Consider the following 10,718-nt stretch of genomic DNA (forward strand, 5'->3'; position numbering starts at 1 on the left):
GCGATCTGTCACTCCACATTAAACAGCGCCAAAACGGCATTTATTCTAATACTGCAATACATTGGACAGAATTTGAAATCTGATACTTTGTTTCATATTAAAAGTACCAAAGCACAATGCTTATAAGAGATATATTAGATGGGAAGTGCCCTTCAACGTTCCGTCCATTAACTGAAAACAGGCTAGAATAATCGATTCTTGGGATTTAAGAATCAATATCGTTCCATAAAAATGAGAATCGATTATTATCGAGATATCGATATGTTTTACCCAGCCATGAAAGTTCTCTCGCCATTTATTCACTCTGGTTTTTGGTTTAATCTAGTGTTTGTGTTCTCCTCTAAGTGAGACGGTTGGTATCTTTGTCCGATCAGCACAATCCTTCACGCAAAGGACAAAAGTTCTTCATAACGCAATAGATGCCATGTGGAGAAGCGTATGGTTTCAGCACGGCACTCCCAGCGCGCTGATTGAGAGAATATGAGTGTTATGACTGAATCCAGCCGGGACGTATCTGCTCATCAAAGACTAAAACCACATGCTTTCTTTTTTGAGACTTTGAATTGCGAGGGAAACGTCCTGCCCAGTGTTTGTGCTTCGTAATTTATTACTCGATTGTTTGACATTCTGTGTTGATTTGAGTGTGAGTTTAATCCTGTTTTTTGGCACAAAGGTGCAGCAAGAAGTAGGATTTGATCTGAAGTTTGAGGAGGCCTGTCACTGGCCACAGTTTCATTTACTGAGTACCTGAAACTGAGAATAAGTGAGATATTTATAACAGCAGAACTTGTGTTAAAAATACAGAGAAATGCAAAGAGTTTTGATGAATAGGAAAGAAAAATCATCATGTGCAGCGAAGAAAATGTCAGCCTCTTGACAACATTCAGCAGACGAGTTCATGTTTTTCCTTTGACTCATCATCGAGGCCAAACAGCTGATTGAAAATGTTCAATGCAAGGAGCAAAATACTGTAGAAAGCAATAAAGTTTTTGCTAAATGAACACTAAGAGAAATCCATAGGAAATTTTAACTTGTCAAATTATATAAATTTTCACAGCATTTCTTGATTTTTATATCACATATTGTAAATATTAAATATGGCCGAGCCGATATTTTGTACTCTAAGGCTTTTGAAATGCAGACTAAATTCAAATAACCAGAGATATGCATATGAGTGAGAACTAGTAATAATTCATGTTTTTTTTTGTCATGTTTTCACATTTGTGGATGTTTTTGCCTGGCATTTTACATGCTTTAAAATTATTTATGGTAAATACTGTTGTTTACAGTCCAGGGATTCCTAAATGTTTTTTTGTCAGCTGAATCCTTTGACCTTAAATATTTACTTTAATATTTTTATCATTTAGGCCACACAGCTGTTATTGCAATACTGATTGAAAATATTCAATGCAATACTGTAAAAAAAATTTCTTCAGTTTTTGCTAAATGAACACTAAGAGAAATCCATAGGAAATTTTAACTTGTCAAATTAACAGCTTATATCAATATTCACTGTGTTTCTTGATTTTATATCACTAAATTCATCACATATTGTATATATGCAAGATACCGCCCATCCCTAAATAAGAAGACCAATACTATATACTCTAAGACTTTTGATATGCAGACTAAATAAAAATAACCTGAGATATGCATATGAATGAAAAAAATTTTTGTTGTCATGTTTTCACATTTGTGGATGTTTTTGCCTGGCATATTACATGCTTTAAAATATTTATGGTAAATACTGTTGTTTACAGTCCAGGGATTCCTAAACATTTTTTTTGTCAGCTGAATCCTTTGACCTTAAATGTTTACTTTCATATTTATAAGCTTTTTTTTTTTTTAAGTTTCTGTTTATGTATTTGCTTTGAAATGACTATTTTGACTCATCATTTTGACTGATTGAAAATGTTCAATGCAAGAATTAAAATACTGTTAAAAAAATAAAAAAATACACTTTTTTTTTTGGGGTTCAGTTTTTGCTGAATGAACACTAAAAGAAATTTTAACTTGTCAAATTAACAGCTTACAATGGCTTTAACTGCATTTCTTGTTTTTCTGTCACCTAAATCTTTGCACATATTGTATATGTGTCCCTGCAGCACAAAAGCAGTGTTAAGTCGCTGGGGGATATTTGTAGCAATAGCCAACAATACATTGTATGGGTCACAATTATACATTTCTCTTTTATGCCAAAAATCATTAGGATATTAAGTAAAGATCATGTTCTTACAATGGCTTTAACTGCATTTCTTGTATTTCTGTCACCTAAATCTTTGCACATATTGTATATGTGAGCCTGGAGCACAAAAGCAGTGTTAAGTCGCTGGGGTATATTTGTAGCAATAGCCAACAATACATTGTATGGGTCAAAATTATACATTTTTCTTTTATGCCAAAAATCATTAGGATATTAAGTAAAGATCATGTTCCATGAAGATATTTAGTAAATTTCCTACTGTAAATATATCAAAACTTAATGTTTGATTAGTAATATGCATTGCTAAGAACTTCATCTGAACAACTTTAAAGATGATTTTCTCAATATTTAGATTTTTTTTGCACCCTCAGATTCCAGATTTTCAAATAGTTGTATCTCAGCCAAATATTGTGCTATCCTAACAAACCACACATCAATGAAAGCTTATCTATTCAGCTTTCAGATGATGCATAAATCTCAATTTCGAAAAATTTATCCTTATGACTGATTTTGTGCTCCAGGGTCACATATATGCAATATACCCCTAAATAACAAGACCAATACTATATACTCTAAGACTTTTGTTATGCAGACTAAATAAAAATAACCCGAGATATGCTTCTGAGTCACATGGAGTGAGAACTAGTAATAAATCGTGTTTGTTTCAGAGACTGTATCTTCTGAACGCAGTGTTTTGATGATCTGGGACCCTTGTAGCCCGTGACTCAAGTGTGACTCGTTCGGTTCGGCGTTTCTCTCCTCATAATTACAGCTGTGGTGTCTTTGTGTGTGAATGTATGTGTCCTGAGTCACTCTGAGCTCACGATCCCCTCGGGACAGAAACGCTTGTCTAACGCCTCTATTGTGGCGTGTAATTAGCGTGTAGCTCCGGATGACACAACATGACTCTCGACTGCCGTGATTCATCTGCTCATAAATGAAGAACTACAACCTGCTCTCACTGACAAATGTCTAGGTTTCTTTGATACAAAATGCACTTTTTTTTCCCCCTTTGTTTAAAAAGTCATTTAGATAATTTTTTTTATAGTGTCTGTGTCTCATTTGTTGAAGTTTTGTTATTTTCTGTGAATCATTGTCTGTATACATTTGTGGACGTTTTGATTATTATCATCATCATTATTATTTTTGCTATTTTATGTTTTGTTTATTCATTTAAACATTTTGAGTTCACCTGAGATTCCTCTGATTGAAAGAAATCATTCGTTTTTAAATCATTGCTGCTTTTCCTTCTCTAACAAGTGAACATCATGCATCTGAACTCCTTCAGGAGTGTTTTACGAGACCGAGTGAGACGAGCTGGAATTTAGACAAATAGCACAACATTTCTAAACTTTGATCTGATTTGTTTGATAGTTGTTCTGAGATCGTGCACGTCGGCCGGCTCTACCTGTTTGCGGTGTACAAAAGCGTGGTTGTGATTTGGAGAGGTCAGCTGTAACCATTAGACGCTCAAACACGCAGCAGATGCTTTTTATTGGGCCCACGGAGCAAAGTTTTGTTTATTCAGGTGCGGAGGGGAATGTCTCATAACTCCAGCCGTTCGCTGTTAATGTAAAGAGATTTTTCTGGCCGTCTGGAGAGGAAAAGGGCTTTTTCTGAATGATTTTCAGAAATCAGTTCTGTTAATTAGAGTGAATATTCAGTGCGCTTATGAATATGGATCACCTCTATTTTTGAGTTTTTTGTCATACTGTGCTGATATGTCATCACCCTCCTGTTGTTTCTCGCGCCGTATTTCACAGTATTAGCTGTCTTTCATCTCTGTCTTTCTCTCCCACCCGCCACGGATCGCTGTAAATACCAATCTCACTTCCCTCTATCTCAAAATCTCATGATCAGGATCAAAACTGACCAAACTTACTGCTATTAATACACATTCTTGGTCTCATTGTGAATGATTCGTCTGTTCACCTTATGTGAAAAAAGTCTTCATAGTTTTATTGAGACGTAATAACTCGCTGCTCCTCTGAAATGGTGTCTCTAAGGCCTCTTGCTTAACATTACCCAAAACTAGTGAGCTGCCTTGCCTTTCACTGCCTACATCGGCAGCATCCTATCTAGGGATGCACAATATACTGGTTTAAAAATTGATTATTGTAGTTATTTTGTAGCGTGTTGATTAATATTGGATATATATATTATAATATTGATATTAAACTGCCTGTTTTTACATTTTGATTACCTTAAGTGAACGCTTGATGACTTTTGAAATTAATCAAATCATGTAACGCGCACAATCTTTATTTTTGTAGCATATCCGATAATATTGGATATATATACGCTAATATTGATTTAATTGCCTGTTTTTACTTTTTCATTACCTTAACTGTCATCAAGCATTCACTTAAAGTTAATTTAATAAAGCACTTAATTTAATCTATTCATTTTGTAGCATATCGATTAATATTGGATATATTTTAGCCAATATTGATATTCAACTGCCCGTGTTTACATTTTGATTAAATTAATTCTTGAGGACGGTTAAGGTAATCTAATAATTTATCTTAATACTTAATTTAATCTTTATTTTGTAGCATGTCAGTTAATATTGTATGTGTGTGGGTGTATATATATATATATATATACATATATATATACATATACGCATAAGCTAATATTGATATTTAACTGCCTATTTTTATATTTTGGTTACCTTAACAGTAATCAAGCATTCACTTAGTTAGTCTAATAATTTAATAACACACTTTATTTAATTTTAATTCATTTTGTAGCATATTGGATGCATATAAGCCAATATTGATAATTACATGTTTAACTATTTTTGCATTGCATATTAATTAATATTTATATATATATATATATATAATCTAATATTAATAAGTTTCTGCCTATTTGATTACCTTAATCGTGATCCATCTAAAAGTTTAAATAATGCATTTAATTGTTTATTTATTTTGTAGCTTATCAGTTGATATTAGATGCATTTAAGCTAATATTGATATTTAAATGCATATTTTTGCTTTTTGATTCCGTTAATCCTCAAGCGTTCACTTAAAAATAATTGAATAACACACGTAATATATATATATATATATATATATATATATAATATATATATTTAGTTTTTTGTATTATATTGGTTAATATATTATATATATGAAGAGTTAATTTGCAAAAACTGATAAACGCCACTTGTCCACTTTCAAGGCATCGCAAGTTTACGTTTTACTGCAGAAGCCGACAAGTGCCCTTGTTGTTTTTGAACAGAAGCCGATAAGTCCATTTCATGAATACCGCTGTATTCAGGTCAGGTGACAAGGCTACTTTCATTTTGAAAAGACGTGCTAGCTGAGAGGAGTTTTGTCAAAGCTGACTAAAAGTGATCGAGGATGGATAATTTCGACGAACTTGATGAAGCTGTGATATCTTCTTCAGGCGAAAAAGGAAAATAATAGCTGAAACGTTTTCACGGAAGCTTGCAAAAGCAGTGCTTTACAATAGTGAGGGAAAAGCTGTGTGTATTGCGTGTAATCACATCCATACGGTTTATGATCACAACAACAACAACAACGTTTGTCAGGCGTCTACATTATCATCTGAGGAGATTACAAAGATTAAACCAGTGTGTTTTAAACTCTAAAACCTGAAATGTGGAGTTATATGCTTTTACCAAAAAACGACTGTTGGAGTTATCTGCTTTTGCTATAAAATAAACTTTTAATATGAAAAAAAAACACTTTCAATTAACTTTAATTTAGTAAATTACCTGTATTTGTTTAAGTTATTGTTACTTAATCAAAACAACCCAACTGCAGTTTGATTGATATTACTTGGAATAGTTGAAAGTTATCGTTTTTTGCAAATAAACAAAATATATATATATATAACATTATATTAATATTTTATTTATATAACATACTCAATTTAATCTATAGCAGATCTCCAAATTATTATCTATGATTCATATATTCATACTCATTTTTAATGTTGCATTGTTGTTTTTTATTTTCTGTGTTGTACTGTTTATAAAGTTTTTTCCTTTTTCTGTTGTGAATGAAATAAAAGCATTTATAATGTTGTCCGCGAGGTCATTCTGTGGATGCCGTCTCAGTAGGAACCTCACAAGGTTTCGCAGCTGAACCTTCGAATGCAATCCTCCAGCTGGCCACAGGAAGTCCAGTCATTGTTACAAACGCCGTTCTTAATGCACTTTCCGTCCTCATTGTGTGCGAGCAGCTCGTCTCGGCAGTGCTTGAATAATTCTTTCCTGTTTTGCAGGTTCTGCTCCGTCGGTGGTGTGTGTGCGCTGCTGCGTCGTCCCTTGACATTTTATTGAATTTGCTGACACACGGCAATGGCTCTCGAGTCGTAATTCACTCGTCCGCCGTACTCCTGTTCCACTCCGTCGCCAGCGCTGTCATGATTGCCCCCCTTCCCCCTTTTTAATTAGACAACAAAACAAAAATTATGAATATTCATAAGCAGAGCCCTCATTAATATGCACAATTATGCAAATCAGTGCACAATTAAGCTGCTTCTCTCCAGAGATGCTTGCGAGCGTTAAGGGGGAGACTGTTTTCTGGAAATTTCTGCACCGTCGATCTTTAAAAGTCTTCCGTTCGCAAGATTTCTAGCCTTTGTGCTTTGCGTCGGTGACATTTGTGACCCTGCAGCACAAAAGCAGTGTTAAGTCGCTGGGGGATATTTGTAGCAATAGCCAACAATACATTGTATGGGTCAAAATTATACATTTTTCTTTTATGCCAAAAATCATTAGGATATTAAGTAAAGATCATGTTCCATGAAGATATTTTGTAAATTTCCTACCGTAAATATATCAAAACTTAATTTTTGATTAGTAATATGCATTGCTAAGAACTTAATTTGGACAACTTTAAAGGTGATAAAAAAAATCAACACTGATAATCAGAAATGTTTCTCAGCATATTATACTGATTTCTGAAGATCATGTGACACTGAAGACTGGAGGAATGATGCTGAAAATACAGCTGCGCATCACAGAAATACATTACAGTTTAACAGATATTCACATAGAGAACAGTTATATTACATTGTAATATTATTTCAAATTTTTGACTGTATTTCTGAACATATAAGTGCAGCCTTGATGAGCAGAAGAGACTCTTTCAAAAACATACAAATTCTTGTTTTTGAACATTAGTGTAGATAAAACAGCATACATGTATAATGTCAAATTCATGATTATTGGTTATCAGCCATCATTTCAATATCAGTGCATATCTAGTTCTTAGTAAGTATTGACGCTATTCGTTTGTTTTTCAGGTTTAGATGAAAGAAGTGGCTCCGGCTCTTGGGCTTCAGGAGAAGCGAACGGTCCCGCATTTGGTGCACGGGTACGAAAACACACACATACATCACGCTGTCTAAAGCGCACGCAGACTCTGACGAAATTCATAAATGAGTGAAGTCTGTCTGTTCATGCTTTGCTGTTCCCATCAGACCGTAATCCCTAAAGGAAACACACCCGACTGGAGCAGATATCTAGTCCACTTCAGGATGTCTCTTATTTTGACTTGTGAGGGTTTGTTTAAAGCAGACTGGCGTGTAGCTGTAGATGGGAAGGTCAGCAGACGTGTGTTTGTAGGTCAGTTGGTAAAATTAGCCGGCCGTTTTTAGCGATGCTCATGTTTACCTGCCGTGTCTAGCTCCGATCTCTCACCTGTCAGAGTTCATGAATGTTAGACGCATCACGTGTGTGAACGATGTGTCCTATTCTCTCCGTGACCTATTTTGCTCATAAACAAGCAGCCTGTAATTTTAGTCAAGGAGCCAACATTTTACATGACCATTTCTTTTTGAACTTTAATACTAAACAGGATTTTTTCCCCCTCTGCTTTATTGGAAAGTCTTTTTCATTGATGTGAAAAAACAGATTTTATATATGTACTTTATATTTGAATAAATGTTTGTTTATATATATATATATATATATATAATTTTAAGTATATTTTTAATATGCTATAATGATAAAAAATATACTTTTAATATACTGTATTTTAAAATATATATATATATATATATATATATATATATATATATATATATATATATATATTCAGTAAAAAAAAATCGTTTAAAAAATATAAATGTAACAGGAAATTTATTTTAATTAATAGAAATATAGAAATGTAAATATTATATATTTTTTAATAATGTAAATAATGTATAGCTTTAACTTAATATATTAAATTTATATTAAATTATATTCTTTAATAATGTAATTTTAAGTGTAATTTTTTACATTTAAATATAATTTATTATAAAATGTAAATAAATTGTGTGTGTGTATATATATATATATATATATGAGAGAGAGAGAATAAGTTTAATAGAGATATAATATGTATACACTGTGTGTGTGTGTGTGTGTGTGTGTGTGTGTGTGTATATATATATATATATATATATATATATATATATATATATATAAATGATTTTAGCAAATGGCTGCAATATAACAAAGAGTGAAAAATTTAAGGGGGTCTGAATACTTTCCGTACCCACTGTACATATATCATTTAATGTATTTCTCATTTAAATTTTTGTCTTACAGTTTTTTTTATTTTTATGTAATAGTTTTGGTTTTAGCTATTTTAGTACTTCAGGTTAAATAAAAAAATATAAGAATGTTGGCAACTAGCTGAAAACAATAATTTTTAAAAATGTTTTATTTAATTTCAGTTAATGTTTATTTTGTTGCAATAGTTTTTTTATTGTTTGTTTACTATAATAACCGTGTATGTGTATGTATGTGTGTGTATATATAACAAAGAGTGAAAAATGTAAGGGGGTCTGAATACTTTCTGTACCCACTGTATATATATATATATAATTTTTTACATTTAAGTATAAATTAAAATAATTTAATCAAACTGGAGAATTTTTAATGCATTCATTTGTTGTAATGTTAGTTTAATAATACCTAGTTATATAGCTCTGTTATTGTATTTAAAGGCAACATGAACTCAAACCAGACTAACTTTATTCAATCAGTTTCAGAAGGATAAAATCTATTCCTGTCTTTTCTCATCAAGAATCATGTTTCGCTCAGATATGCGGCGCGTTACGGAGGTTAAAAGCGTTGCAGATGATGCTTCATGTTGGCGTGTTCAGTGCAGTTCTAGATTTCTCAGCAGCACAAACATCTCAACAACAACATATTCAGCCAAGTGTAATACTTGATCTGTTTGGCTCAATATAAGAGTTTCTGGTGTCTTTTGCAGGGAAATCTGAAAGAGGATACCCCGTTACACAGGTAATGAGCTGTTTTTAAGTAGTTGAGCAGTTTTGGGTTTCATCCTCCAGTCCGTCTTCACCGAACTCTCTGTTATTTGTGTTTAGCCGCAGCTCTTGCCCGCTGATATTAGCGATGGCCTTTCTCCTCCGGGAATGAAAGTCTCTTCTCAGTTCTACAGTCCTCACCGCCGGAGGCTCGCCGACTCCAGCATAGGTGAGTAGCAAGGTTTCACAAAATAAAACGAAGCAAATAAAGTGTAATGATATTAATAAAAACAGTATTCTTCCACCAAACAATGTAGCTCCTCAGAAACAGTTGTGGTTGCTACAAAGTGGTTTCAGAGCAACACACAAACGTAAACAAAGGTGTGTGTTACTTTGTAGCGTCATTTACAACAGCTTCGAACGCGGCTCAGCCAATCAGAATCAAGCACCGGAACTCTCCGCTTTATAATAGATTTAAACTGTATAATTGTATAAAACAGATTTCCTAGTTCATTGTAGCCGAGAACCGCTCGCTTAGACAGGAAGAGATGTCTAATAAGTGCGACGATATACAGACAGCTGCAAAATAAACACTTGTTTTTCTGTTTTTCATGTATTGAAAAATACAGGAATTTTTCACCAGATAAATAGCTATTCAAGATATATAATGAATACATCATTCTGGAGTGAGTGGAGTAATTTTGTTGGTGAATGCATCGAAATAGAAATGAAAAATATATTTTTTAAAAGGCCAGTTTAGAGAAATTTTGATTGACCAGTATAGAGAAAAAACAATATATATATATATATATATATACACAGTGGGTATGGAAAGTATTCAGACCCCCTTAAATTTTTCACTCTTTGTTATATTGCAGCCATTTGCTAAAATCATTTAAGTTATTTTTTTTTCCTCAATGTACACACTGCACCCCATATTGACAGAAAAACACAGAATTGTTGACATTTTTGCAGATTTATTAAAAAAGAAAAACTGAAATTTCACATGGTCCTAAGTATTCAGACCCTTTGCTGTGACACTCATATATTTAACTCAGGTGCTGTCCATTTCTTCTGATCATCCTTGAGATGGTTGCGCGCGCACACACACACATACAGGCACACACACACAGACACTCTCTCACACACGTGCACACAAACACACACACACTCTCTCTCTCACACACGCACACAAACACACACACTCTCTTTCACACACACACAAACACACACACTCTCTCTCTCACACACACACACACTCTCTCACACA

The 10,718-nt window shown here is 33.3% G+C and overlaps 2 protein-coding genes across 2 annotated transcripts in view; both read left to right on the forward strand.

Annotated features, from left to right (window-relative positions):
• LOC107574313 (transcription factor E2-alpha-like) overlaps positions 1 to 7,662 on the forward strand; it is an 18,445-nt gene extending 10,783 nt beyond the window's left edge. The window contains exon 4 of the mRNA XM_016260757.1: positions 7,490 to 7,662. Coding sequence (XP_016116243.1) covers positions 7,490 to 7,632 — 143 coding nt within the window. The 3' untranslated portion in view covers positions 7,633 to 7,662. The remainder of the gene's footprint in view (positions 1 to 7,489) is intronic.
• A 61-nt stretch (positions 7,663 to 7,723) lies between these two features.
• Positions 7,724 to 10,718, forward strand: part of LOC107574311 (transcription factor E2-alpha-like) — a 28,005-nt gene continuing 25,010 nt past the window's right edge. Inside the window, exons 1-3 of the mRNA XM_016260755.1 lie at positions 7,724 to 7,811; positions 9,451 to 9,482; positions 9,569 to 9,677. Coding sequence (XP_016116241.1) covers positions 7,724 to 7,811; positions 9,451 to 9,482; positions 9,569 to 9,677 — 229 coding nt within the window. The remainder of the gene's footprint in view (positions 7,812 to 9,450; positions 9,483 to 9,568; positions 9,678 to 10,718) is intronic.

This window comes from Sinocyclocheilus grahami, unplaced genomic scaffold (genome assembly GCF_001515645.1).
Source record: "Sinocyclocheilus grahami isolate Dianchi unplaced genomic scaffold, SAMN03320097.WGS_v1.1 scaffold2180.1, whole genome shotgun sequence".
Taxonomy (NCBI): Eukaryota; Metazoa; Chordata; class Actinopteri; order Cypriniformes; family Cyprinidae; genus Sinocyclocheilus; species Sinocyclocheilus grahami.